Consider the following 27,522-nt stretch of genomic DNA (forward strand, 5'->3'; position numbering starts at 1 on the left):
CAGTATGTTATAATGAGCGAGGTGTGTCGGCGGTCGGTGTACATTACAATAGTGCTATTTCTGTAAAGTGAGTAAGAGTCGCTGGCACAGATACAGCGCGCGAGGAACCTCGTTCAACCACATCGGTGATATCGTTCGTCGATGGAGAATCAATAAGTTCTCACAACACAATACATGAAGAAGACGTTGATGCTATTTATACTTTATATTGTTGTTATTTGTGTACTGGATGTCTTATTCTAAAACCAAAAAATCTTTTTTCGGTTTCTATTGTATAGAAATTCCGGAGACGATTTCTGGGGGGAACACCTTCAAACTTTCGGTAACATGTTGGCTACGGAAAGTCGGACTAAAGTCTCTGCTCTGTATTCGATTAGTGAAATATCTGTACAGCATCACTGTCTCATGGCTTTACTATACATAACATTTTCAGCACTCAGTGAAATGATTACCAACAGACATTTTATATCATGACTTAAAAACGAACTAGCATCCTGACTGATGGATAATTCTTATCACTTAATAGATAAATGATACTTTCGTGAAGACTCCACGTGCGTCTAACAAAATAAATTTAATATACTATTAAATCAATAAAACCCCCATTCGGTTTTATTGCAAAGTTTAAAAATAAATTCTATAACTTCGGATTCAATGATCGACAATGACCCGTTTTTTAAACAAGTTCTGATCGTATTGTATCGTATCGTATCGTATCGTATCGCGGGTCTTTGGACTGGGTTTAATTTGTATGATCGGTGACTTTTATTTATGTAATGTTCTTACAACAGTCCATATATAAAAGTTTAACCTAATATGTGTTCTATGTTTTTATTGAATCCATCAGATAACTTCATCTGTTTTTAATATTATCAGTAAGAAGATATGTTAAGAAGAGACGATCACAGACTCGAACGGATTTAATTTAACAAACGAACGTCATCCAAGGGAGATATAATTTTTCAGACCAGTTTCATTAATAACAATTGAGTAAACTGTTTGAGAATAAATTTATTTTACATGCCAGGTAATGTTACACCTGTTACCAGTACGATATCAGAAGTCAACGAGATGTAGACCCTCTATTTATAAAGTCGGACGGGAAATGATCGACATATATTTAAAGGCAACGGAATTCAAATATCTGTTGAGGTTCGGTAACATAAACCTAACAAGACGTCCCATTACAAATTCAGTTACAAAATCTGGTACAATTCCTCTGGCAGCCAGCTCAAATTATTTTTAACATCCGACCGACCGAGCGGACCAAACGGTTCTGAGTCGGAGACGGTGAAGATCGTGTTTGGCGAACTATATATGGGATCGAGGAATTGGAGCCAAGCCGTGGTGAGGAGGAGGAGGAGGTGGGAGGAGGGGGAAGAAGTCAATGATATTGAAACAGGAACGGCGTCTCGGAGTCAGGGTGGGACTGCCGAGCGGTACAGTCTCTCTGCCTTCAGAACAACAAACTATACAAAATGGTAAGTTAAGTGAAGTGAGTGTCGTGATAGTGAGGGAAGTAAATAAGGAAACGGAAACAAGACATTAGCGGGAAGTTTGGAGCTCTTTATTTGGACGATCTTTACCTCAATAAACGCGTATTATACGAAAAATCGCGCAGTTTACTCGGAAATACTATTTTAACAAAATTCACCTTTAAAACTAATTGTTTAACTCCAACTCTTCATAGATGTTGGAAGAAGATAAGTGGAGTGACAGCTTGTAGATATTTTAGAATAAAACAAATTGAAGTGCTTGATAGAGAATACTGAATAGTATATATCAGTTTTATATATTCGGTAGGAGAATATAGTGAATCTGAAGAAATAATAAAAATTTAAACGTCTCATTTGAAATCACGGACTGTGAATCTAACTGTAGTAAGTTTGCGTAACGAATACCTCGCCCGGGGTAACACGACTCCGGGCTAAAAATAAAGGCGCTTCGGAACGCCTATTCGGGCAAAACCAAATTACCTCTAATAATAGCTCAATCATCGCTAGAGAAATATTACGCCGGACGATAGAAAAAAATATTAGTGTAGCCACTTTTTTAGTTTGAACAAATTTATTCCAAACTGAGTAAGAGATATATATGAACTAGTTTCATAAACGATTCAGAACATGATTAATATCTTATTATATTTTTACCAAAATTATAAATATAGGCAATTGAATTATAATTTAAGTATTTTGTAACTCTAGGCGGATAAGGAAAAGAAGATCAAGAAGAAGAAGGTAAAAGAAGAGGCGCCCGCTGAAGAGGCGCCCGCAGCACCAGCGGCCCCGGCCGGTGACCGCGCTTCCTCCCGCGGCAGCCGCAAGGCCAAGCGCACCGGCTCCAATGTCTTCTCAATGTTCAGCCAGAAGCAGGTCGCCGAGTTCAAAGAGGTAAGCAGATAACACGAGGATAATATCTCTGTACTATATCAATGCTCGTCACCTTCCCTCTAAAACAATATATAATCGTTTGTCGTTTCCTACGTCAGGCTTTCCAGCTAATGGACCACGACAAGGACGGTATCATCGGCAAGAGCGACCTCCGCGCCACGTTCGACTCTCTCGGTCGTCTCGCCACTGAGAAGGAGCTGGACGAGATGGTCAGCGAGGCCCCCGGACCCATCAACTTTACCCAGCTGTTGACTCTGTTCGCGGGACGCATGTCCGGCGGCTCCGACGACGACGACGTCGTCATCAACGCCTTCAAGACCTTCGACAGCGAAGGCAAGATCGACTCCGAACGTCTGAGGCACGCCCTCATGACCTGGGGAGACAAGTTCTCCGCCGACGAAGTCGACGAGGCATACGACCAGATGGAGATCGACGATAAGGGCTTCATTGACACCAACAAGTTGATCACCATGTTGACCGCCAGCGCCGAGGAGGAGGAGGGTGGCGAGGCAGCGTAGAGAACCTCGCGCAACACATACCAGCACAAAACAGCACAACACCCTCGAGGAAGCAGAACGGAGGCGACCACCCGGCCCGAGGTTCACGTCGGATTAAACACGATGAGAACCGAACACTTTTTTATTTTATTCTCTTTGTAATTTATTGTTTCCATTTTTATATATAATGAAAATATAGTTTTACTATACCGATGACGTGTACGACTGTCCCTACTTTGACTGTTTGTTGAATCAAACGGCAGAAGACGTCGGAAGACGGGGATCTCTATCTGTATGGAATACTGTGTGTTCATATTTTATGGAAATAAAGAATTAAACCAAGTCTGACTACAGTAAGGCCCTTTAGGGTCACATAACACAACATGGACTTGTCATTGCACACCAACACGACACAAGCAGTACCTTTAAAGTATTCTTAATAAACATCATAGCTACATTATTATATTTTATTTTTTGATAAACTACATGTTTAGTAAAAGAAATGTGTTACTTGAAGTCGCCAAGGTTGTTATTTTGTTACTAGAAATTTACTCGTCTCGTTTATTACAAATACAATTTAAATTCCTATTTATTGAAAATCAATTATTTGTCTATTAAAACAGATCCCAAAATGGAAAAAGAACAATGTCAAGTAAATTATTTTTTATGTTAAAAGGTAAAAATGAGCAGACGGCCTACCCGATGGAGGTAGTTACCGTCGATCATGAACACCCGCTCATAGTTTTGTGGATGCGTTGCCACCCTTGAAGAAGCAGAAGGGCTCATTTATGTTACAATGTATTATGAGAAGGGGCGTATTTCCTAAGCATATAATACATTCAAATGGGCCCTTAAATATCTATGACACCGGTATTATTGATAAGTTAAATGTTTGTCTGTATGAGAACGAGTAGAGTATATTCTGGCCACACCGACCTCAAGATATATGCTGAGTACACGAAGGGAATGACACAAACAGAACTTCTTTACATCTTCCATATAAAATTTTGGATCAATGACCTAGTTAGTATAAATGTATCAATAACGAACTGTATAAATTGTAATTCATCTAACCTGGGTAAATATTAAATACATAACCTAAGACTTCTTGTACACTTGTACATATGCCATAGTTGTGATAATTGATAAAAATTTAACGTAGTTCAAGGTATTGTAGTAGGTGAAAACTTAGCAGTGATAAATATATTTCTCAGTTATTCCAACTACGAACGATCTTGACTACAACAAACGTAAAGCAGAATTACGGAGTCAAAGGTATTCTTAAAGAAATCAAATTAACCCAAGCATTATTGAGTTGAGTACAAATTAAAGTACTCAATCATAATTTATTACGTATTCATCTAAGGTATTTATCGTTCGCCGTCTAAGGTAGAGTATCTCATTATTTCGTTAAACAATTATTAAAATGTATGGAGCTCCAAAAACTAGTAGCCGAGAATATCAATATTAACATAAAACAAGAGTCTAGGGAACCATCTTATAAATAGAATAAAATACCTCAATATGTTAACATCTTACGGCACACTCCCGGGATACAATTTACAAACCAGAAAAACAATGCTTGCAATCTTTTATGCTCAAAATAAATAATTAAAAAAACGGACATCATCGGGATTTCATAAATTTTTGGTCCAAATATGAAAGTGCCGGCCAATATTAAAATATGATGTATTCAGTTAGAACTTGTCCCCCTGAGTATTTATTATTATGACACCAAAGCTGTAGGGCCGTTGTCCTTGGTTCTATTGAAGTTCAAAAATTTGACATCTTCATACATTTTCACGGAATTTAATAAACAAAAACAAATTATTTGTTCTAGCATCTTTTTATTTTGTTCTACCATCTTTTTATTAACAATGGCCGCGCAGGTAAACACTTCCGCAAACAATGCAATACGGTGCAGCGAGCAGACGCACCTCTCTTTACCGTGCACCACCGCCGTTGCGCCAAGCTCATTCGTTTGCTCGCATTTGAAAGCAACGCTGCCGTGTAGGTCCGTGTGATGCCCACTAGTTCTTGTGCTTTGATTTGTTTTGTTTTTGTTATCTCCGTTGTTAAGTTTAAACATTGCTGCGAGTCATGGCAGAGTTGTAGGGGAAATGCAGGTAAAACGGGACACTTAAGGAATTACTCATTTAAATCAACAAATTATAGGTTTATTTTAGAAACTTTTACAAGAACAAGCTTACTACTAATCAGTCTACATATTTTGATAATCAGACTTTAATTAAATCACATAGTTCAAAGATAATGGATGATTTCCAAAATCTTCACTTTGGTCTGTTTTACCCACATAAACGGGACCACATACGAGGGCAAAATGGACCTGTAAAACATGCTCATACTTTATTCCGGAGAACAGTTTTCGCATATAAATACGGTGTCCGCATCATCATCCTCTACGCCTGCACAACTACAATGTGCCCATTGGTGACAAGTCTGGCGTCGCACCCCACCTTAATTTGATTCGGAATAGAGATGATAGCAGTAAAAACATTTTGTATCATCATTTTCTTCATCAGTCGTAGAGTCCTTCCTGTTTCTCTGTTTTTTCCTTTCTTTTATTTTCTTTGTTGTATTTCCCTTTTTGGCTTTCTTTTTAGTTTCTAGGTTAAGATTCGTTTATACGCTCTTTTTATTATTTATAATTGGGGTTACATCCAGTTCCTTCCGGTATGGTGATGAGGTTATAACTGCTGTTTTTCCACGCCGAACACTTTTTCTTTTAGTTGCAGTTGTTTTGGGGAAAGGCATTATAATTTTTGGGCTGATAAGAACACGTTTTTTTTTCTGCATGTGTTTTAGAAGATCCAGGGGTCTGAGACTCGCTGCTTGTCTCTTCTTGCAGATTTGTTACAGATGGCTGGTTTTGTGGCTGATAATTTATTGAAGAAGACTGAACAGCACCGGAAGTCGACAGCTGCGGCTCGTCATTAACTGAGTCTTGCAGATTTGAGGTAGAAGCATGAGATACGACACTTGGAATAGATAGCTGGAGGTAGTTGTTGTTAACTATGAGTGTTTCGTTATCCGTAACGCTGTCATTTAATGCAATATCAGTAGTTGAAGCTGCAAGAAAATCAGCTTCAGTAAAACGATTGCGATTCAGTGGCCAGATCCCTGTGTTTTCATAAGAATTATAGGCTGTTGTAAGTGTGGCTGTTTTTTGAAATGCTTGATTAACAAGTTCTGGAATTTGAAACTGGGTTATAATTTTCCCTCCGTTCATTTTGAGCCAATTATTAGCGGCTTCTGTGTAGTAAGTAGACAGAGGCTTCATAAAACCCACGTCCAAGGGTTGCAGACGGTGCGTGCAGTGAGGCGGAAATGACAAGATATGAACACCGTGATCTCGCCCTAAATCAATGACGTCTAAGTTTTTGACATGACTGGCATGCCCATCAAGTAATAGCAAAACAGGATTTTCTGGCGATGCTCTCGAATACTGAAAAAATTTCTTGAACCATGCTGTGAATATGTCTTTTTGTATCCATCCACTTTCGTGACACATAGCCCAAGACCCTCGTGGGGCATTCCTCATTAATTCTTCCTTCATTCTTTTTCGCGGGAAAATAAACAGCGGTGGCATATAAGATCCGTCTGCTCCCATACAAAATACGACTGTTACCAGCTGCCCTCGTTCTGCAGAAGTCAGCAATCCCACTTGTTTCTTACCTTTGGTACCAACAATACGCGGCAAACTTTTAGGCACAGTCGTAATACCGGTCTCGTCCACGTTGAAAATTTTGTCCGCTGTTAATTTATATTTAATTATCAAATCAGTCAGCAATTCGTAAAATTTATTGACAGCAACAGGATTAAATCCTGACGCTCTAGCAGCTGAAGTGGCTTCAGGTTTTCGAAAGCTTAGATCTAGATTTCGTTTTAAAAAAAATTCGAGCCAATACCTGCCAGCCATTTTTGTATCGTGATCGAAATTGTGGTACAAATTATTTCTTTCTGCCAAAACTATATCTCGTGCCGTGCGTCGACAGAGAGTCGGCGAAGATATGATTGGGTTTCCAGAGAAATGCAACATCTTGTTATCGCCGAAATAGTGATAGAAGGTATAGCAGCTCGACAGTTGAAGCCTACTGCGTTCATTTCTCGACCCTGTTGGCAAAGATCGGTACGAACGCACCAGCGACCTGAATGATGCAGTGCTAAATGTGGTTGCAAAAAAGTCGGACTGTTTTGTTCTTTGGCATGCACAAATTGTCAAGGCCGGTTGTGCTCTAATATTGAATCACAAACAATGGAGGATTCGTTTGACTCCGACGAAGTATCATGCGATACATCGCTATTGACGCAATTTACTTCCATCCAAAATGAAGATGAAGAAGAAGCAGTAGAAGAAGAACAAGAAGAAGAACAAGAATTTGAAACTTACGAATACGACAAATAAACTGCAACACTTTATTTTAAATTTACATCGCTTTTATCTTTCTCAATCTCTGCAAATTTCCGTTATTTTGCAATAGTTTTACATTAAACAGGATCACAACTGACCCGTGGAGTAGGCCTACTGGGGAAACCACGTTAAAAAAACGCGTTAGATACACTACCTCATAGGTGGCGTGGAAATGTGTGCATATTATGACGACAACAACTTTTATAACTTTTTGAATCGTTATATCTCAGAAACAGTGGCTGGTAAGAAAAAGAGTATTGATACATTTTTTATAGATGATTTTGTGATCTACAATTTTTGTCTGATGTACTTTTATGATAAAACTTACCGTTTTGCTTAAAATCGCGAAAAACTCATTTTTTTGACCTTTGACCTTGAATAAAATTTTTTCCTTAAACGGGAATGATGGGGAACTTCTAGACTTTTTATAATTATGTTTTGAACAATTTCACAGAAATTCAGCTTGTTGGGACTTTATGTAACTTCGAATGCCTAAATTGACCGGACTATGTAAAAACTCATTGATTCAATGGCAGCAAACTCAACGTACATTTATAAAATGTTTGTATTTTGAAAATAACGGGTTATTTACTAAAATCAACCAGTAACATAAGAATTGGATAATTTAAAACTTAAGGAACATAACACTCTCTTGAAAGAGATTTATTTAGTGAATATTACAATAAATAAAAATGAATTATATTTATGAAACCGGACATTTATCGCGAAACCATTTTATATAATTCTCAACATTGCGCTGAAATACGGAACGTCAATCTGTCAATGTCATATTTTACAATTTGTTTATAAAATGTCAAGAAAAGTGGGTGAATATTAGGATACTATTTACAAAATGACCGCTACGGAGTTAGAGAATGCTACAAAGACTTTTAAATTTTCTTTTCCAACATGCACGAACGAAGATCTGTTATTCAAATTAGAAGTGCCTGTGGAGATACCTTACCCAGGCTCCACGAGAGAGCTGGTGCAAAGAATATTAAAAATGTTCCACATTCCAGTATATTTGGAAGACGGTAAAAATTAAATTATTCACTTTTCTTTAAAAAGTGTATGCTTTAGGATGATACACAATAGACAATATTAGCTATATACTCAAAATAGATATAAAGATATTGTTTACAGATATTTATCGCCAATAGTGTTTTTCAGAGCTTAATGAGAAATTGGCTGATTTTGTATCAGAAGAAACAAGAAACTTTCACCACAATCGTGATGCTACACTGATTGACCAATTGAAGAACAATGAATTAGATTTGGAAGGTATTATCAAGAATTGGGAAAAGCAATTTAAAAATGTAGTTGACTTTGCTGAACAGAAGGGATCTTCCGACGAGGAGGTATTTGCTGCTGCTTACCACAAGCTGGTGCACTCCCCGGCTCTGGAGACTATACTACAAGTAGAGAGCGCTTATGCGAAGACTGTCATGGACATGATTCAGAACAGGGATGACGACATCAGGAAGCTTACAAAGAGGTATACAAGTTGACTACACAATGACACAGTTATATTATAAATAAAATCCTACATTACATAAGTTTAAATTTAATCATTTAAAGCAAAACTACTGAAGCTCTAGTCAAAGAAATACGATATATAATAATTTATTAAATAGGATCATTTTCATTGTAATTTATTTTCCATGTCATTATGAAGGCAAACAGAAGAAATGGAAGAGAAAATCCGCCTTCTGAACACTTCCACTACAGAAGAGGAAATCAATACATTAGCAGCTAAGCATTTTGAAGCTCAGAGCCTTGCAACAGGTCGGTGGGACTCACAGCTGGATGCCTTGAAACACACACAGAGAGCAGAGCACCGCACCTGGCTCATGAATGCTATCAATGAATATCAGACTGAGGAGAAAATTACTCCCAGGTTAATGACATGTTAATAAAATTTTTGGCTAAGAAAAATAAAAACCATTTGGTTGTTATATTATTATTGAATATGCTAAATATAATTGTTTAATTTAAATAAAACTTGCGAGTCGTAGACCTCATAATTGTTTAAGTTCCAAATCTTATATATATATTTATATATATATATTAACTCAGTTTATATTAATTGACCCTCAATAATTATATTTATTGTAACAAAATTTGTGAGACAAACACAAAGATAAAGTGAGAAAGTGTTTATTCAGAAAAGGTGATGTCACAGTTTTTTAAATTCGGTCTCCTGAAACTCCAGTTATCTGAAGATACCGCCTTATTCGAATGAGTGATATATCTATAACACTTTCACTTCCAGCAACTCTCCCCTGTGTTCGTACGCGTCGCTGCCACCCGCGCCGACCGCTCCAGCCACCCTGCTGGAGGAGAGCTTCACCATACACCTCGGCTCTCAACTCAAACAAACACACAACATCAGGCTCGTATGCGCAGACATGTTAGACCTGTGCGCGCGAGACAGGACCGACGGGTGAGGCCCCCACGCTTGCATCAATATCACTAGCTAACTTCAGAATTGATGAGCTCAGAGAGAATTTGATGAACACAAGAGACACGGCGACGAGGTCTCAGGTAGCAAAGTCTATGGTTGGTCATGTGAATTCGTACAAAATACAGTTGTTAAGCTGTGATCCTGTGGGAGCTACCCGGGACCTTGGGTGACTCATAACCTGTGCTATGAAGTCTAAGTAAAGTTCCATCAGAATCCTTTATTTAGTTTTTTGCGTGAAATATCAACAACAAGCAGGATAGTAGAGCCAACTCTCGTATAAGCTTCAGCTGAAGCAGTATATATACTGTGTTGTGTTCAGTGGCCTGTCCCTGAGTCTATACTCGAGCGAGTTGTCGGGGGCGGTGGTGGTGTGCGAGGGTCGGCCGTCCCGCTCACCCTTGACCAGTCTGCCGCGAGTCACCGACCATCACTTCCCCGACTTGCACGACCAGCTGAGACGAATAGAGGAGACGGTCGCCGACCCGGTCAGTTAACTACTTTGGGAAAATTACTTGGAAAAACAAATCTCACTTAGTACAGTCGTTCGATACACGTTTCCTGGCATCCCTGGCTAAATACTTATCTTTTATATAACATGTCATAAGCGATTTTGCCATGTCTTAAGAGTTACTGAGTGAACTGGCTATAGATATTTGATCTCAAATACTTAAAAGCAGATCATACTTCGTAAAATTTCATTTCATTTCATTCTCAATATGTGAAGCTTTCACGTCATAAAATATTGTGAAATATAATTTGGAACCCGGTGGTGAGCAGGAAATTAAAGACGAGAGAATCACTGTAATAATATCTTTATATTAAAAAGCACTCATTAAAATCGCATACACCTCACGAGTCGCCGAGTCGAGGCCGTGGTGCCGGTGTAATGTTAATGTGTGTAATGTGTCCGGAAGGCGGAGACACGCAACAGAAGCCGCGGCGAGCGCGAGTCGCGGCGGCGGGCGCTGCGAGCGGGGGACGTGTTCGTGACGAGGCACAGCAACCTGTCCCAGCATGTGGTGTTCCACCTGGTGGCGGACGAGGACGAGCTGCGCTCGGCCGAGCTGAGCTCGCGGCACCGCGCCGTGCTGGGGCTGCGCGAGGTGCTGCTCGCGGCGCAGCGGAACGACGTAGCCAGCGTGGCGCTGCCGCTGCTACTGCGGCGCGAGCTGGGCGAGGATGCCACGGCTGCCTGGTGCCTGCGTCGCGCCGAGCTCGTGCTCAAATGCGTCAAGGGGTTCGTGCTGGAGGCGAGCGCGGCGGGCGGCGCGCGCCTTAAGACGCTTACGGCCGCCGTACCGCGGGAGGCGCGCGCTCTGTTCCCCGCCCTGGCCGCACTGCTGCCCGCAGTGTTCCGCGTCGCCGGGCCGCTCCGGCCGAGACTACCCTCGCACGAAGCGCCACGGCCGAGAGTCTAGTGATGCACGGCGGCGTCAAACAAAGCACAGCGCGAGATGGCAAACGTACCACTAAACTATTGAATTCAAATTGTACATCGTGTCTTGCAGTTCACAGAGCGTCTTGCAATATAATAAAATGTGTATAAAAATTGTAATCATGATGGTTAATCGAACGATGATTGTATAATTATGTAAACATTATTAAATGCTTCTGGCCCGGCACGGCACGGCCGCCCGCTTCCCTGCCTGCCTCTTACCATCCACGTGTCCTCAACATCGTATAACAACATTTATAACTTGTAACAACAGCTCCTCCGTCAGTCGCGACCCTAACGCCTAACGCCTACACTCATATTAAAATATACTTTGTACGAACTCTTATAATAAAATTCCTATCAAAGGATATAACTACGTTAAAAAACTAGATTATTCTAAAACGATGTCTTCGCTGAGTTTAAATCGACATATCTGTAATGAAGAAGAATCTGAATTTATCACCGACCAGTCGTTTAAAATATTTGTCAGAGAATAGTACATTTTCGTCATTATATATAACCTGGAGCGAAGACGAGACATCAGCTAACAACGTCTGGAGCTCTCGGGAACTGGAAACAGAATAAGTATCATACTGATGATGAGTTGTGACATTTTAAATAAAACGGTTTTATGAAGTGTTGTTGTGTCATTATACCTGAAGCTGCGACTCGGGCGGCGCGGCGTCTCTTACTGCCGACGGACGGTTCTGCAACAACACATTTAGGATTAAGACAGTTACAGATGATAGTTTATATAAAGAATGTGAACGGGAGGGGTCCCGGAGTGTGTCGACGCGTGTAACAAGTCGTACCTTCCCGGGTGTCGTCTTGCCCCGCGTGTCGCTTGCGGCGCGGCTCCTGACCCGGGGCCGCTGCCTGTGGACACAAATATACACTTCGTTAACGTAATATCCTAAGAGATCCTTTAACAAGTTTTAAGAGAAAATGACAAAAAATAACCAAAATTATGAATTCAAAACGCCGAGTATCCGTACCTTCTTCTTAGTGTCATGTTTATTTCCGTCCCCGGCAACCGTCGACCTGGTGGTTCTCCCTCGTTTCTCTCCATCACTCTCGGCCGCTCTCCTCGTTGTAGTCTTCTTGTCTCTAGTCTCTTTTTGTTCATTTGTCTTAGCGTCACTCTTCTTCGTATCATCAATATCTTTAATCCCTCTCCTACTTCTCCTAACTCCTGTATCTCCGTCACTATGTTCTACTTTCTTCTCTGATCGTTTCCTCGTCCTTGAGCTCGGTGCTACTATAACAACTTTTTTTCCTTTTGTATCTCTATCTGTGTCTACTGCCGTAACTTTTCTATTTCTGGTACTTTTCTTTGGCACATTTTCAGTGTCAGAACATTGTTCCTTTAGAGTCCTCTTAATATTTCGTGTCACTCTTTCACTTCCTGTATCTTTTGGTTTCCGCCCCCGCCTCCTCACAGGGCCCTCTACTGCTTCATTTTCTACTTTAGCATTGTTTTCGGGAGCTGCCTTTCTTCGTCGTTTCGGTCCAGTGGTTTCTACTTGTACGCTCTCTTTCACCTCGACAGATCTCTTTGCCTTTTTAGTCTTCGTTTCGTTTATATTATTCTTAACGACTTTCGTAGATTTGGTTTCCTTCAAAGTCTCTTTCTTAAGATTCGCATTTCTCGTTCTTTTAGGCTTTTCTTCTTCAATGTTTGCAGGTTTGTTTTTATCGCTACGCTGTCGCTTTATTTGTTTCTTGACGGGTGATGGTTTAGTCACCACGACAGTAACCTCCACCACTCTAGCTCTAGTCTTCTTCGGTGTCCCTACCACGTGTTTTTTCTGTCGTGTAGACCTCACGACCTTTGGGCTCATGACTTCTCTCTTCTCCGCGGCAACCTGTCTCTGACTCGGCGCTGAACTACCACCTTTAAACCGAGTTCGCTTCGTTGACGCTTTTCCCAAATCTTCCTCCGCCGCCTGGGGCAGCCTCACCCTGAGGTTCTTCGGATTCGGCGCTTCTGTATTAGACTGCAATGTTCTGTAAGAGAAACACATACCAACGTATAGCTCAAGCACAGGTCCCGGTGTAGTGTAGTATGTAATGTTGGTTGTTAATATTTACCGTGTGTCGTCGAGCGCTATGGGTGAAACTCGTCCTAACTCAGACGCGTTGAGAGTGTGCTCTCGACCTTTGACGGGCGTGGAGTGCAGAACGGGCCGCTTCTTGAGAGGCAGCAGCTCGCCGCCCGGCCGGCTGTCGCCTCCCGCCGAATCGTCGCGCGCCACCAGCGACCTCTTCTTTATGGGCAACTTGCGGGCGCTGTATAGCTCTGAAGCGGACTTTTGACGTCCACCAGACTGTTCTTTTATTGACATTGAATTACGGCTCCTGGAAGACGCGAGTGGCGTTCGTCCTTCAACAGTGTCTATGGTCAGTTTCCGTAGTTCCCTGGCAGATTTGGAAGCTTCTGTTTCCGTGGCACGAGCACGCTTCTTCAGCTCACTCTCGAGCCAGGCCTCCACATTGTCGGTGATCGGTCCGATGGAGTCGTGTAGAGACTTCGCGGATCGCGTTTGGTTCTTTTTTCGTTTGTCGATTTTGCTGCAACTGTTGGCCTTGGTGTACTCCCGCACTCGAGGTCGCCCCAGTAGCTGGTCGAAGGTTGTGTCGAGAGTCTCAGACTCGTGGAACAGTTCCTCGACTCCGCTCACATCACTGATATTGTTCCTGGAGTACTGTTCCCGATACAGTTGCTTCACGCCTCTCATGTCCGACAAATTATTTCTCGGCGAATTGGCTCTCATAGTGTTCTTCACACCAGATATGTCACGCAGGTCGTTTCGAGGACTCTTTCTGTAAAGGTCTTTTACTCCTCGAACGTCCTCTAATGCGTTTGTTGAAGTTTGGAATAAAGTCTTCACGCCCGAAATTCTTCTCAAGTCGTCATTCGGTGATTGGGCGAAAACTTCTTTGACTCTCACGTCGCTCAATCTATTCCTCGGTGATTTACCGAATATTTTTTTGACTCCAGATACGTTACATAGGTCATTGTTGATAGACTTCCTTGCCCTAGGGGTTCGTAGAATATTTTTAACCCCTCGAACGTTACGCAAGTCATTATCTGGTGTATTCCTTGCAAACAATCTCTTAATTCCGACGAGGTTGGGACTGTCACTTGGCGTGCTCAGTGGACTGACGAATAGTTCCGGAGTGATCGCTTGAGATTGATCGATGAATGAACCGTCGGGAGTTCTGCCAGCCCCCGCTATAGTGTTTCTGGTTTGCTTGGCAGGCAGAACATCATCGTCGAACAACTGCTTCTTTGAAAACTCGGTCATGCTTTGGGAAAGTTTCCGCTTGACTGGGCTGTTAAACAATTCCTTTACTAAGTCAGAGTCGTCAAGATCGTCTATAAGAGAGCGTTTTGATTGGGGCTTCTTGGCCGTTGAATGTTTATTTTTTACTCCTTCTTGTATCAATTTGACTGCACTCTTAGGTGTGGTCGCCTGTTCGGCATCTTGAGATGTGCCGATTGCATTAAACGAAATCCAAGAAGCTCTTCTGGCTCGCAAAGACCTCCTTTGAGTCAAGTTTAACGATTTAGATTTAACGCTGAGTCTAGATGTTCGCGGTCGCGTGAAGAGTGCTCCTGTGGTTTTTCTCTTCGATTTATTAAAGTTCTTCAAGGATTTGGATGTCTGATCGACAGCACTCTGCTCTAAAAGGCTTTGAATGCTTAGAATTGGAGTCCCGACATCTTGTGGACTGTACCTGTTTTCTGGAGTTATAGTACCCGGAGTGGGACTATCGGAGGGCGACACTGTAATAGAAATATTCTTCCTTACTATTGGACTCAACATACTTCTATTAGAACGCCTTGAAGATTTAGGAGAGGAATCTTCGTTTTCGTCTTCCACCACGAGAAGTACATCGCTGTCATTAATACGGGACCTGCTCCGTGAGGCTCGCGACTTCCTCGTACTATTGAACGATATGTTCTGGGTATTTTCTGGAGTGGTTATAGATGTCGATCTCTTGCTCGTAGAAGATGTTATGGACGCAGTCTTGTCTGTAACTTCACGATTATTCGTTTTCTTCGTGTAAGGCGTACTCGAACCCAACAGGGAAGGATTAGTAGATCTCGTCCTTCTGGTGGCGACTGTTCGAGGAGTTCCGAATGATGCTTTACTATCAGAGCCAACAGAGTTGTATATAGATGACCCGGAGCCATTTGAATCTATCGTCACCAGGTCTACTATGGAATACGTTTCTATATCTCGATGTGAGCTCGGACTGAGGCCGTCCGTCATGAGAGAGGTTATGGTTGTGCTGTAGCTCTCGTCTGAAATACTCTTTGTGGTTCGACTCGAATATCGTGAGTTCGATTCGTCCAACGCCTTCTGAACGATAATACTTCCCCTAAAAGATTTTTTGGACCGCGGCGACTGTTTCGTCAACGCACTAGATTCAGATACAGTAGTCGTCATGGGAGATCCCAGAGTTTTTTCAATAATCCGACTACTTCTCGAATGTATAATTTTTTTCGGGGAGGGTGATTTCGTGCTCGAGGTATCCGAATAACGTAGAGTGAGATCGTCTTCGGCGACGCTGTCTTGAGACCGATCATCAACACTCTCGACCAAAATAATATCAGAATTTATGTGTCTCTCCTCGTTTTCTAAGTTACTCAAGTTACTGCAATTGTCTAAGTTGCTCAAATCAAACTTTATCGATTCCGTCTTTCTCAAATTCTTCTTTTTCTTTGGATCTTTCATAGCAGATTTCTTTGGACTGGCAAAAGTCGGCGACCGCACATCATAGCTCGCGGCCCGCCGCCCCCCGGACGAGGTTTTCTTAACAGTTTCTTTTACCTTCCCGGTAGGCTGAAAAGTACAACTATAAGGTTATACAATTTTAAAACATTTATGACAATGGGCGCACGATGTACTCACGGTCCTGTAGGCGGCAGCACGTCTAGGAGTGATCGAAGGAGTCTCTCGGACGTTGAGAACGCGCGGTGAGTGAGGCGAGGGCGAAGGCGAGGAGAGTCCTCGCGCGTGAGGCCGAGGACTGTGACCCGTCATTAACATGATGGCCGCCTGCTTGGTGTGGTCTAAACACGAGACAAACGAATGCGTCAGCACACGCAGGTAATGGAATAACATTGTAAATAATTCTTTTCTTTACGAGAGAAGATATATTTAAACCGCATTTTATAAGTTTTTAATGAAGCAATTCAACTTCTTCCATTTATTGAAACTCGTATATACAAAAATGTTGTTTATGTTAAATGTATACAAATTCGCCTATCGTCGTATTTGCATATCGATGCATTCCTTGTGAACCCTTATCTATCGTGAGCACCGCAAGTCCCTCGCTACCTCCACGATAACAGAGCGACAACCATGACTGGCGTTAACACCTAACGTGTGTTATTTTTATTTTTATTTCTTGTAGCTTAACTACTTTGTATTCATTTTAAGCACTAAAACTGTTTCATACATATATTTAGTAGGTATTGTTTGATTATTATCTTTTAAGCTGACGAGAAGTATTTCTTATCCCGAATGTACATTTTAAATTTGATTTTTTTATGATGCATAGAGTCGTCCATGCGTGTATTTTATTCAATAGACGGCCAGTTTAATCGAGCTCTTTAATATGAACTAAGTTCAGTGCCTCACCTATTTTGAGCGGCGCCTGTATCTTGGTGACCCTGTACTGTGCGGAGTGCGCCCTCTTCAGTACCGCCAGTCGGAGAGGAGCGCTCTTGGTGGAAACGCGAGGAGTCCCCCGGGCAGAGAGCCGCGGGACCTTGGACACGCTTCTGGGAGAAACGGTCGGCGCAGTGGAGGATCTCTTACGAGACAGCCGCGGGCTCTCGCCGGGCTTACACGCGTTCCTCTGAGAGTTCCTCGGCGGCGGCTCCTGGCTAGGTTTAGGAGAGTTACGAGGAGAGCGAGACTTGCGGGACTCGATCCACAGGGTCGCCTTCGTGGTGTCGTCCGAACCCAGCGGCTTAGGAGACTTGCTCTGGCCGGACTTGCTGCGAGTAATGACGTTCATAAATATTGTAACATGAGTGCCCGGCGCGTGTGAGCGCGTGTGACTCACCGTATTCCGACGTGAGCGTCGTCAGGTCGGCGGCCGCGCGGGGACGGACCCGAGCTGACGGACGATCCCTCGGGGCTCTCTGTCAACACAACACATATACATGGTACTCTTCACACTCGTCCCACGATTTTCATTTTAGATAACTATCAATGAATCATATTGATAGCAAGATGACAGTCCGATAAACATTTTCATTCATAAATGGATTTAAAAAAACATACATCAGTTAAATTCTAAAGTATAGTTTTATTTAAATGGATACAAGATACGCGGAAAAATATTTAATTATAAACTGTCGTCAAAAAACAAAATGTTGTATTTAATCTGTACGGTGGACGATTGCTGCATTAGGATAATATAATGTGTCATTTTGATAAATTTTCTATTAATTTTTTTATGCATCATTTCTCACCATTATTGTCGCTGGCGTCTCTTCTCTGCGGCTGCACTATCGCCACCTGCTTCCTGCCCGCTGAGGCTGCAACATAAAAGGGTACCTCTACTCGTATACACGACGCAAAAAGAAGAACGACAAGATACACTACGCAACGCGGCACTGACCGGGGGCGGAGTCCCTGTGGAGAGAATGAACCGCGGGCCGGCGCGCGGGCTCGCTGCGGCGACGACCGCGACCTGGCGAGCGAGCGGGGGCTGGGGGTGCACGTTATAGAGGTTAAACACTTCAGCAGAGTTGACACAGTGATGAGGCTCAGGGTGACGTACCGGCAGTGGTGAGGGGCGGCGCGGGCGAGGCGGCGCGGCGGTGTCTGTCGGGACGGTCATAGTCCCAGCGCAGACGGCGGCCGGCCAGCGTGAGCGTGTCTCCGTGCCGGAGCGCCGCAACACTGACGCGGGCTCCGTTGACACTGGTCTGTCCGTAGGAGCGCAGCACCGCCCCGGCCGGTCGCACGGCCAGCGTGGCGTGCAGAGTGAGCGCAGCCGGAGACAACACTCGCACGTCGCAGGAAGGGTCGCTGCCGATGCTGGCCGAGCCCGCCCTCAGAGGGAAACACTTCACGTCGCGCCCCCAGCGATCCAACACCACCAGGCGCCCGCCCGACATCACTGGAACATAAGACATGCTCTCAACCTCAACTCTAATATTCAGAGTTTACTTTCACATAAAAAAGCTCTCGGTACAAGTTAAGAGAAACCACCTGGGTGTTTCGGCACCTAACCATTTTTGTACATTGGTTTTGTATTCAGGACCTAAAATTTAAATTAGTGTGTAATCTAATTTTTTTTTGTTTTTTATAGAAACCATACCCCGGGTAACTGGGCTATCAAACAAAAACACTCGACTCCGTGAGTGTATGACCTGAGTGGCCAGTATAATATTCCACTCGCCTCACACAATTAACAATATGATCTACGATGCTACCATTCAAACAACTCTATGCTAAACACTACAATATTCAAAATATAAAAATTCCAGAACCATATCACAACACCTATCTATTAAGTCATTTTATTAAATTGAAAAAAACACTATACCAAGATATAAAATAAATAATAGTTATAATGAGTATAACTAATTGTTGTTATTAAAAGGATGAGGAACATGAAGTTATCATTTTGTCTTAAAAAAAATTTGCTCTTTCAATTTTTATTTTTTAGTAAACAGTTGGCAGCAATTGAATTATTAAATAGAAACAAAATAAAAGTTTAAAATATAAATACTTTCTTAATATTAGGATAATGACTGCATCACCTATGATATACTATAACAATTTAATCACAATTAGATGCTCTTAATCATTTAATAACATTTATTCCGTGTGTTATTCCTTTGAATCTACCAATTATTTGAATCAAACTTTATTATTACACACATCTAAAAATACTATTAACTTGCATCAAATTGTGATATTAAATAATATACTGTGTTTTTACTTAGTATTATTTAAATGGCAATCAATTGATTAGATTGGAAGCCAGCATTAATTACAAAATATAGGTAAGACAACCACTGTGGGACGATTCAAACCTTTATTGACTACAGTTATAATATTTCTGTAGTTATTAGCCTTAAGCTTATACGAATATTTTGAGCTAAATTAACGAGTCACTTATTAATATAATTTTTATAGCTGAGGTAAAAGAAACAAACTGCTTAAAAAAGTATAGCTGTATTCACTACAAACTGAGGATTAAGCTTTCAAAGTCGTTGGTGGCTGTCAAATATGTAATTTTCCCGCCACTATAGATCCTAAGAGTTAATATAAACAAAATTATAATAACATATGTATAAACCAAATAAGCGATTTTACTATTTCTTGATATGTATTTATAACGAACAAATAATAACTAGTTTAATTAGCTATAAATAATTCACTGAAAACTCACCGACGTCAAATGTTATCCTTCAAACATTTACACATAATAAAACTTGTTAAAAAGGATTCAAATGTCTTAAACAATCACGATATGTAATTATACCAAAAAATATTCTTGAAAATAAATTTTCCAATTATTGGTTAAATAGTTAATAGAAAAATTAACCAGCGTCACTCTTCCTTGTCAGTCAACATAAAAATCAAGTTTTATTATTTAAGATGGCGTTGAAAATGGCGGATTTCAATATTGCCCTCAAAATGTTGTTAATAAAATACTTGCCATCATTAAAAAATATGTTATAATAGTCAATTATTAAATATTGTCGTATAAATATGTAAACAAGAATTAGGAAAATTTAAATATTTAAACACAGAACTATTAAGATCGTTTTCTTATTATTTTATCATTTATTATGGAAAACATTTAGTGTATGATAATTATTAAAAATATAAATAAACAACAGTAACACATTGAGAAATAATTTAAACAATTGATAATTTTAAAATTAGGTTTTGTTATCTTTTGGCGACATTTACGTTCTTTTGCAATTATATTTTTTTTGTCGTGGGTACTGCATAGGTACAAAATAGCACAGATTATATTATTATTAGAAGTATTTGTTGATTTACAATGTCAATATTATGTTAGAAAACCCAAGTCAATATTCAATAACCCTGGAACTACATTCAACGTTCTTGTTGCGATAACATATACTTTACTGTGAGGACAATGGATGTAAATAACTCTCATAATCAAAGTTATTGGTTTGTTGTTCGAGAAGATCAAAGCAATGTTATTTTTAGTAGTAACAACTTTACCATACAAAATCCTCAAAGTATGCCCTAATCATCTTTTCAGATTCTTACCTCTACTTCTATATCAATGGATGTCAATATCAATGAAGGTTTCAGTTGCAGGTCAAGGAGGTCGTTATATTGTAGACGCTGTCGATAACCGTCAATATATACATGTTGATAATGTTCCCCCTGTGCCGGAAGATATTCCAAAGAATTGTGTGAAAGATAGTTTGCATAAAGAAGATGAAAACTTTTGGGACCGAAATAAAGTAAAGGTTTTGTTAACACTTTGTCTAGAAAACAGATTTAGTAGTCCAGACAAAGACAAGATTGCATGGAACGAAATTGCCTTACTTGTTGGCACCACACCTGAAGAATGTGATAAAAAATATAGGAACTTACGGAGGACTTATATAAGACTCCTAAAGAAGAAGAGGCTTGGCAAAGATATAAAATGGGTCCATTACAACATTTGTGAAGAAGTGTTTAAAGATTGTAAGTCATTGTCCCCATCTATTTTTGAACCTTGGGAGGATTCTAAAGTGAGAAGATTGTTGAGTTTGTATATTGAAAACATTAATAAATTTAGAAACCCAGATTGCCTTCAGAAAGATATTTGGAAAGAAATTGCTTGTCTATTGAATACAACAGAGTACAACTGCTACCATAAATTTAAAAATTTAAAAAGAACATATTTTAATTGGGTGGAAAGGAGTCGAGAATCAGGTAAGCTTATAAAATGGCCATACCATCATTACTTTGAAAGAATATATTTTAATTACAACCCTAACTTGGGTCCATGGGACAGAAACAAGATCAGACTACTCATCAATGCATATTCAGAATTGGCTCATAAATTTAAGAATCCTAAGTATCAAAAGAAAGAACTCTGGAAAGACATTTCTAAGAAAGTGAATGAAGCTCCCAGTAACTGTGACCGGAAATTTAGAAACTTAAAGCAGACTTACATCAGATTGAAAATGAGAGCAGACACGGGCAGGGCCGTCACCAAGTGGAGATATTATAAAGATTTTGTGGCAATATTTGAAAACAACTGCTGTTCAGTGCTGGACGATGGACACAATGTAGTGTACAAGACATTGGAACAGGATTATGTGAAACAGCTGCTCAACTTCTACTTAGACAATAAAAACAAATTCAAAGATCCTCTGGTTAAGAAAAAAACCCTTTGGAAACAGATCGGCCCCAAACTTGGACTGTCCCCGGAAGAGTGTGATAAGAAATTTAGAAATCTCAAACAGACCTACATTAGACTAGCTGACAAGCTCAAAGAAACAGGAAAAGGGAATGGCTGGCCTTATTACGCTTACTTTGAACAAATCTACGACGAACCAAGCTCTGGAGGAAAAGAGTGTCATCACAAGTGTGACTTGGACACTATGACTCTGACAGAAATAAGAAACCTCGTCCACGACCACGGCCTCAAGGACAGAGACAAGTTTGATAGATTGGTCAGGGTGATTGAAGATTCCAACGACATCCAGAGGGAGAGAAATAAGATCTTACAGGCTTTATTGGATAGAAGATAGTATAGGTCATTGATGCTATGATAGATTTATCTTTATTACAGAAATACAGATAAATACAAGTACTATATCAGGCAGTCAGTACATAACATACATAGTACATATAAATTATACATGAAACAGTCGTTGATAGAACCATAAATAATACATAATAAGCTTCACAAGAGGGAGGACACAGGGAATAAAAATCATAGATAGAATGTTTAGAAATGGTTTTATTTAATTATTACCGTCCTTATGCTTTTAAATGTATATGTACAAACAAACTATATTAGATTATCAGTTTTCATTCTGAAATGAGAATTCGTTAGCGGCTGAATGAATCTTCGAGAGGCTACATCATACAAAAGGATCGACGTCAACGGACACCGACCGTGATCACGTCGTAACTTAAAAATACATCTGCGTATTCAGAATTTACTTATCAATAACACTATACCACAGTAAGGAATGAAAAAAATTAGTTCCGAAAAATTGAAGAAATCACAGTGGATCTTAAGCGATCATATAGTCGTATGCCGTATGGCCACATGTCCACTCCTCAAACACGCGAGTCGATACAACGCTAACCTAGGTTCAATTACCACACTATTTCGTACAACTAAGGGCTGGCCGCGGGCGGAGGGCGGGCGGCTCACTTCTTGGCGTTCTTCTTGGGGGAAGGAGCCTTGCCTTTAGCGTTGTTCGACATTTTCGCCTTCTTGCCCTTTGGTTCCGCCTCGTCCTCGTCCTCGTCCTGCGGCAGTGTCACACAACTTTAAATTGGAGTTTAATACATTGCTGACAAGAATTCGTTCTCATAGTTTAAATGTGTATGGGTCTATCAGAAGGTAAAGGGAAATAATGATAAGTATAGAGTAGGTACAGAAAACCGACAGCCAATTTCAGATCATTTTTCTTTTAAATAATTTATATTTTAAAAGGCCCACTCCATCAAAACACCATAGCTACTAAAGTACTAATACAGACATCAAATATTTAACTGGGCTCATTGACTCTGCTGTCATAATTTTGGAGACTTGGACCAAAGGCCCTTTGCCCTCTGTTAGAAGTATCGTCGTATAATAATTCATATTAGTTGAAGGTTTTCAGTACCTCATTTCCCTTGCGTTTGCCAGATGACGCTTTCCTTTTATTGTCATCTTCCTGTAAATTTATTTTTCTACTAAATGATTAAATATATTTTAATGGCCACATAGGATCACAAATGTTTGATTCACATACACAGTCAGACATTACACACTCGTCCTACACCTACTTCATCATGATAACAATACTGTGTTGGTACACTCAACACTGACCTTGAACTGAGAGTCTTCACCTTCCTCTTCGTCTAACATCTCCTCTTCCATTTCCTCCATATCCTCAAACTCTTCCACGAGGGCACCCAACAAGTGTTGCCCAATTAAGTGAACCGGCCCCGAGCCCTGAACAGACATGTTTATACAAACAAGCCCATACTTCATTTGACAAATGCATTTCAAAGATAAGTCAGACAAATGCCTCAAGAAATCACAAGAAGGTAGCAAAGAATCAAAACGAATCATTGCACCCATCAATAACTAGGTGGTTATTTTATCATCATTTGAATTATCCCAATACTAGAAGTAATGATCATGACCAATACTAAGTAAGGTTTTATAAATTTACCTGTATAAGGGTGAAGGTGACCGGTGCATCTGGGAACTCAATATCCAGACGTGCTTGTCTTGTTTCACCAACTTTTAAGATGGCAACTGGGATTTTTATAGATTCTTGGAGACACATCGTCTCTACCTATAATAAAAATTGTAATACTGAATATTGCTGTATATGTTACAAAAGCAACAATAATGATATAATAGTCTGTGTTGTAATATATCAGACAAATGCCTCAAGCGATCACAGTCAGCAGAGCATCCACAGAACGTGGCTGCTGAGCTGATCATGTATGTACGTATACATACCGTATTGTTTTATCATCACATAAAGTAACATCAACAGCCACTTGTAGTTATTCTACTAATTATAGATAACACTAGGTGAGCAATAAATACGTTTTAACTACCTGAACGACGTTAAGTTCGTCAGGTTTCGCGTCCGGACCTAGGAGTGCTTGGCGGATGAGTAATTTGTTGCTTCGCGGGTATTCCGCCTTTGCTTCGGGGTCCCATGTCTCGGACTGATGTGATGACGAGAGAGTGACACCTGAAATAACGCACAGAGCCATTAACATTTCGAACACCCACACAGTGACTGATCGATATCATCAACAACGGTTACACACGAGAACACAAGCGGTTGTCCGAGACGCTTGGACGCCATACTTTTGAATTGCGCGCCCAACTGATGCTGCATCCCACAATTTACACAGGCGATTTCAACACACAGGAATACAGACAAGCAACGTTAAACTTTATAAATAATGCTAATAATGATATGAAACGTTAACGCCATTTTTCGTAACCATGATATGACATACCCTTCTCTTACACTGGTTTGGCAAACTAAATGGCGGCAACGACTAACATTTTGTTATCTTAAACACTTTCAGTAAATTCATCTATAGACGAGCGAACTACGGATACAATATATATGGTACAATATAGTTTAAATAAGCCATTTATATTGTGAAATTAAAATGGCGAAGTTGCCGGGTGTCGTAGCTTGATGCTAACTTTTAAGTAAGTCTTGACTGCAAAGTACACAAAAATCAAAATAAATAATAACAACAACACAAGTAAAACATTATCAAGAACAGAACTCACCGTAGAAATATTCGTCCGACATAGTGATTTCACTAATTTATTGAGATTTCAGCAACACGTTCACGTGCAAAGCCGGCGCACACAAATCTGAGGCCGATGTTGCCATCTACTATAGAATAACAGTCAAAATTTTTTTTTTCCGATAATAATCAGGCACAGACATCAAAATGTATGCTTACAAAAGAAAAATATTTTATTTTACTGTCTCAAACTAAGATTAGGAAAATAGCTGGATAACACAATAAAAGACATATATTTTGAATTTTTTTTATACATTTACTTATCTACTCATAGTAATCTATTCATCTAACATATTCAATTGACTATACATAACTTTTGAAATAAAATGATAGAGTTCTGATATTGTACCCGCTCATGGATAGAGGACAAGATATATTTTAATTATATTTTTCTTAGACACTTTATTACAAAAAAAAAGTTATAGCCATATTTGCAAGTAATATACTTATGAAAGTTGAAAGAAACTACACTACGAAGACCGTAATATGTTTTTTTGCACTTACGAATACTTCATTAATTTAGCCAGCAACGTGGCCGAAGTCAATCGTATCAGCTAAAAGTATAGAAATAGGTAGCTAAGTATAAAAATGTCCTTGCAGATCACTGTCAGATATAGATTTACGAAGATTATGAATGTCGCAAAAACGGGCAATAGAATTTTTAGAAACCGTTAGTATGTCAGTAGGATAATGTATTCGAGAACAGCACGTTCGCTTGGAGTATAATGGTATTGGTTCATCATAGTTGTTCATTTTATGTTGGGACGAAAGACTGGGATTATCTCTATCACCACTTAAATATGTATTTGAAATTTGGTAAAGTTTCAGTTGAGTATTTTCAAACTGAAGGTCATTGTTCATTTTGACCAACTTAATGTATTCCTCTTGTCTGGGCGATGTCGATGTGTTTTTTATCAAATCATCCAATAATGAATCAACGGCTTCTCTGTGTTCTCTTAGGGCTTTTAAAACATTTTCACAAACCTAAAAAACTGATTGTCAAAAGTAATAGGAAGTTAGTCTTTATATGAGGTTTGGGATTGTAGTCTTTCAAGTGAAATGAAATAAATATAGTACTCTCATAACGTTTCTTCAGAACCCTCGTATAACACGCCTTTTAGTCCATATATTGCGGGGAATCCCCACATTATATACATATCTTTGATGCTAAATCTCTAATCTGACAGTTAAAGGAATATAATAAATAATATTCCTATAAATACTTGCTTAAAAACACATACGTTTTATACGAGATCATAAGAGGGCGTTATACCAAAATACCAACAAAGAGTTTCCCAACCATGGGGAGCTTTTACACTGCTTTATACAGGAGATTATTGTTATTGGAATTTCGAAGAAAATAATTATTGCACTATCTATAAATATTGTATGTAATTACCTCTCCACAATTTCTTTGCAGTGTTTTAAACTTATCTTGTAAAACTCTTTTGTATCTTTTTAATTTGAGATATTTGTTACACACAGAAATTATAACTTGATCCTTCGACTTTATCTCTTTTTTAAGGTCACTTATACCTCGATCTTCCTTAAAATTATTCGACGTTTAATAAAGGTTTTTGTTTGTGTATTATTGAGAAACAAGAGTTACTGAATATAGCTTACAACTCCGTCTGATGTGTCAGATTTTTCGGATCCATTTAAAATGTGTTTCTTGGCGTCCAACAAGCACTCTTTATATATTGAATTCATTTTTCTGGATAAAAATGACAAATCTTGATTAATATCAACTCAGACAGAGAGTGAAATTGTTAAGGCTAAATAAAACCTTGGCTGAATGAGATTTAACTTTGTGTATAACGTCACAAAGTTAAATTAAAATAACGGACAAATTTATTTTGTTATGTGTACCTTTCGTGTAAGAGCTGTTGTTCTATCTTTTTTTTAATTCTTTGCACCTTCGTCAAATCAAGATATAAATTCTTTTTCTCTCGAGCAAGAATGCCGATAGCAGTTTCTCTACTTTCAAGCAAAATTTTTAGGGCGGACACATTTTGTCGCAGTAGTTCAATTTCATTTTGCAATTTAGAGATGTCTTCTAAATGAAATGATCTCAAAACTGAAGACCCCACCGAATTCGTAGACAAAATATTTTTAAAATTCATTCAGTATTGAACATTCCTGTTGATTTGTTGTATTTAGTGATATTAACAAGAAAAAAGAGACCTCAATGATTATTATATATTTTGACATATGATCATAATCATACGTGTTGACTGTTTAATTGCTTAAAACAAAGGTAAAATCGACACTTTTCTTCCGATATTCATACCAATTTTTGGGATTCTTAGTCACGACATAACACAACAAACATTCCTTTTAAAACAGTTTTTATCAAGACTTCAGGTTGTGTAGCGTAACTATATAAAATAGAAATATTCTCTCTGGTAGGGCGTGATTATGATCAAATAATTCTTATAAAGCTTTCAAAAATAACAGGCAACTTAGTTGTCAATTGTATCTTATAATATTTTGTTAATATTAAAGACATAAAGAATAATTTGTTAGTTTGAGGTTTTAGTCTTAATACATTATTTTTTTATCTATCAAATGATTTCGCCATAGTACGCAAATATTTAAAGTTAAAATCATTAAGATTTTAATTTTAATTCAAACCATCCATTTCCTCTGTGGTAGTTTTAGAAATTTATATACCTTTCTTGATTCGCATTGTAATAAATTTATTAGTCCTTTTTTATAAATTAAAGATTTTGGTAGTAGAATATCAAAAAGGTATACTCTACATTGTGATAG

General features: G+C 39.5%; 6 protein-coding genes across 11 annotated transcripts; 3 read left to right on the forward strand and 3 right to left on the reverse strand.

Moving 5' to 3' along the window:
* The first annotated feature begins 1,323 nt into the window (after nucleotides 1-1,323).
* LOC116774771 (myosin regulatory light chain 2) lies at nucleotides 1,324-3,347 on the forward strand. Its single transcript, XM_032667518.2, has 3 exons — nucleotides 1,324-1,481; nucleotides 2,205-2,390; nucleotides 2,489-3,347. Exons 1-3 carry the CDS (start codon nucleotides 1,479-1,481, stop codon nucleotides 2,906-2,908), a joined length of 609 nt encoding a protein of 202 aa, XP_032523409.1. The 5' UTR covers nucleotides 1,324-1,478; the 3' UTR covers nucleotides 2,909-3,347.
* A 4,751-nt stretch (nucleotides 3,348-8,098) lies between these two features.
* LOC116774825 (protein C12orf4 homolog) lies at nucleotides 8,099-11,854 on the forward strand. Its single transcript, XM_032667597.2, has 6 exons — nucleotides 8,099-8,353; nucleotides 8,490-8,814; nucleotides 8,995-9,216; nucleotides 9,592-9,762; nucleotides 10,103-10,268; nucleotides 10,698-11,854. Exons 1-6 carry the CDS (start codon nucleotides 8,173-8,175, stop codon nucleotides 11,199-11,201), a joined length of 1,569 nt encoding a protein of 522 aa, XP_032523488.2. The 5' UTR covers nucleotides 8,099-8,172; the 3' UTR covers nucleotides 11,202-11,854.
* On the reverse strand, nucleotides 11,585-19,858 carry LOC116774823 (serine/arginine repetitive matrix protein 2-like). 2 transcript variants are annotated; one of them, XM_032667596.2, is made up of 13 exons: nucleotides 19,649-19,858; nucleotides 18,026-18,367; nucleotides 17,864-17,953; nucleotides 17,715-17,780; nucleotides 17,303-17,381; nucleotides 16,873-17,234; nucleotides 16,141-16,301; nucleotides 13,310-16,071; nucleotides 12,214-13,225; nucleotides 12,031-12,094; nucleotides 11,875-11,925; nucleotides 11,740-11,788; nucleotides 11,585-11,651 (listed from the first exon to the last, which is right to left on the reverse strand). In XM_032667596.2, exons 2-12 carry the CDS (start codon nucleotides 18,363-18,365, stop codon nucleotides 11,763-11,765), a joined length of 5,013 nt encoding a protein of 1,670 aa, XP_032523487.2. In that variant the 5' UTR covers nucleotides 18,366-18,367; nucleotides 19,649-19,858; the 3' UTR covers nucleotides 11,585-11,651; nucleotides 11,740-11,762. The 2 variants fall into 2 exon arrangements, with proteins under 2 accessions (XP_032523487.2, XP_061380139.1); XM_061524155.1 differs by lacking the exon at nucleotides 19,649-19,858 and having other exon boundaries at nucleotides 18,026-18,398.
* Nucleotides 19,859-20,235: 377 nt separating this feature from the next.
* Nucleotides 20,236-22,364, forward strand: LOC116774674 (uncharacterized). Of its 3 annotated transcripts, none has more exons than XM_032667388.2 (2): nucleotides 20,236-20,474; nucleotides 20,557-22,364. In XM_032667388.2, the coding sequence occupies exons 1-2, from the start codon at nucleotides 20,369-20,371 to the stop codon at nucleotides 21,984-21,986; spliced, it is 1,536 nt and encodes a 511-aa protein (XP_032523279.2). In that variant the 5' UTR covers nucleotides 20,236-20,368; the 3' UTR covers nucleotides 21,987-22,364. The 3 variants fall into 3 exon arrangements, with proteins under 3 accessions (XP_032523279.2, XP_032523278.2, XP_032523281.2); XM_032667387.2 differs by having other exon boundaries at nucleotides 20,237-20,474; nucleotides 20,551-22,364; XM_032667390.2 differs by having other exon boundaries at nucleotides 20,273-20,474; nucleotides 20,544-22,364.
* Nucleotides 22,179-24,877, reverse strand: LOC116774676 (nucleoplasmin-like protein). 2 transcript variants are annotated; one of them, XM_032667393.2, is made up of 6 exons: nucleotides 24,731-24,877; nucleotides 24,031-24,170; nucleotides 23,634-23,759; nucleotides 23,285-23,410; nucleotides 23,079-23,129; nucleotides 22,179-22,719 (listed from the first exon to the last, which is right to left on the reverse strand). In XM_032667393.2, the coding sequence occupies exons 1-6, from the start codon at nucleotides 24,750-24,752 to the stop codon at nucleotides 22,618-22,620; spliced, it is 567 nt and encodes a 188-aa protein (XP_032523284.1). In that variant the 5' UTR covers nucleotides 24,753-24,877; the 3' UTR covers nucleotides 22,179-22,617. The 2 variants fall into 2 exon arrangements, with proteins under 2 accessions (XP_032523284.1, XP_032523285.1); XM_032667394.2 differs by lacking the exon at nucleotides 23,079-23,129.
* A 93-nt stretch (nucleotides 24,878-24,970) lies between these two features.
* Nucleotides 24,971-27,196, reverse strand: LOC116774675 (uncharacterized). 2 transcript variants are annotated; one of them, XM_032667391.2, is made up of 4 exons: nucleotides 26,620-27,196; nucleotides 26,374-26,464; nucleotides 26,150-26,296; nucleotides 24,971-25,734 (listed from the first exon to the last, which is right to left on the reverse strand). In XM_032667391.2, exons 1-4 carry the CDS (start codon nucleotides 26,871-26,873, stop codon nucleotides 25,327-25,329), a joined length of 900 nt encoding a protein of 299 aa, XP_032523282.2. In that variant the 5' UTR covers nucleotides 26,874-27,196; the 3' UTR covers nucleotides 24,971-25,326. The 2 variants fall into 2 exon arrangements, with proteins under 2 accessions (XP_032523282.2, XP_032523283.2); XM_032667392.2 differs by having other exon boundaries at nucleotides 24,971-25,742.
* Between the last annotated feature and the right edge of the window lie 326 nt (nucleotides 27,197-27,522).

This window comes from Danaus plexippus, chromosome 23 (genome assembly GCF_018135715.1).
Source record: "Danaus plexippus chromosome 23, MEX_DaPlex, whole genome shotgun sequence".
Lineage (NCBI taxonomy): Eukaryota > Metazoa > Arthropoda > Insecta > Lepidoptera > Nymphalidae > Danaus > Danaus plexippus.

Excerpts from the sequence above, each read along its gene's own strand:
- LOC116774675 (XM_032667391.2), bottom strand. The coding sequence starts at position 26,873 with ATGAATTTTAAAAATATTTTGTCTACGAATTCGGTGGGGTCTTCAGTT. Across the intron at positions 26,297-26,373 it reads CTGACACATCAGACGGAGTT|GAAGATCGAGGTATAAGTGA; the intron begins GTAAGCTATATT and ends AATAATTTTAAG. Across the intron at positions 25,735-26,149 it reads TGCAAAGAAATTGTGGAGAG|GTTTGTGAAAATGTTTTAAA; the intron begins GTAATTACATAC and ends TCAGTTTTTTAG.
- LOC116774825 (XM_032667597.2), top strand. The coding sequence starts at position 8,173 with ATGACCGCTACGGAGTTAGAGAATGCTACAAAGACTTTTAAATTTTCT. Across the intron at positions 8,815-8,994 it reads ATCAGGAAGCTTACAAAGAG|GCAAACAGAAGAAATGGAAG; the intron begins GTATACAAGTTG and ends GTCATTATGAAG. Across the intron at positions 9,763-10,102 it reads GCGCGAGACAGGACCGACGG|TGGCCTGTCCCTGAGTCTAT; the intron begins GTGAGGCCCCCA and ends TGTTGTGTTCAG.
- LOC116774823 (XM_061524155.1), bottom strand. The coding sequence starts at position 18,383 with ATGTCTTATGTTCCAGTGATGTCGGGCGGGCGCCTGGTGGTGTTGGAT. Across the intron at positions 13,226-13,309 it reads ATAGCGCTCGACGACACACG|AACATTGCAGTCTAATACAG; the intron begins GTAAATATTAAC and ends TTTCTCTTACAG. Across the intron at positions 12,095-12,213 it reads AACATGACACTAAGAAGAAG|GCAGCGGCCCCGGGTCAGGA; the intron begins GTACGGATACTC and ends TTGTGTCCACAG.
- LOC116774674 (XM_032667387.2), top strand. The coding sequence starts at position 20,369 with ATGGATGTAAATAACTCTCATAATCAAAGTTATTGGTTTGTTGTTCGA. Across the intron at positions 20,475-20,550 it reads TACCATACAAAATCCTCAAA|TTGCAGGTCAAGGAGGTCGT; the intron begins GTATGCCCTAAT and ends TGAAGGTTTCAG.
- LOC116774676 (XM_032667393.2), bottom strand. The coding sequence starts at position 24,752 with ATGTCGGACGAATATTTCTACG. Across the intron at positions 23,760-24,030 it reads ACGAACTTAACGTCGTTCAG|GTAGAGACGATGTGTCTCCA; the intron begins GTAGTTAAAACG and ends TTTTTATTATAG. Across the intron at positions 23,130-23,284 it reads GTGAAGACTCTCAGTTCAAG|GAAGATGACAATAAAAGGAA; the intron begins GTCAGTGTTGAG and ends ATAAATTTACAG.
- LOC116774771 (XM_032667518.2), top strand. Across the intron at positions 2,391-2,488 it reads AGGTCGCCGAGTTCAAAGAG|GCTTTCCAGCTAATGGACCA; the intron begins GTAAGCAGATAA and ends TTCCTACGTCAG.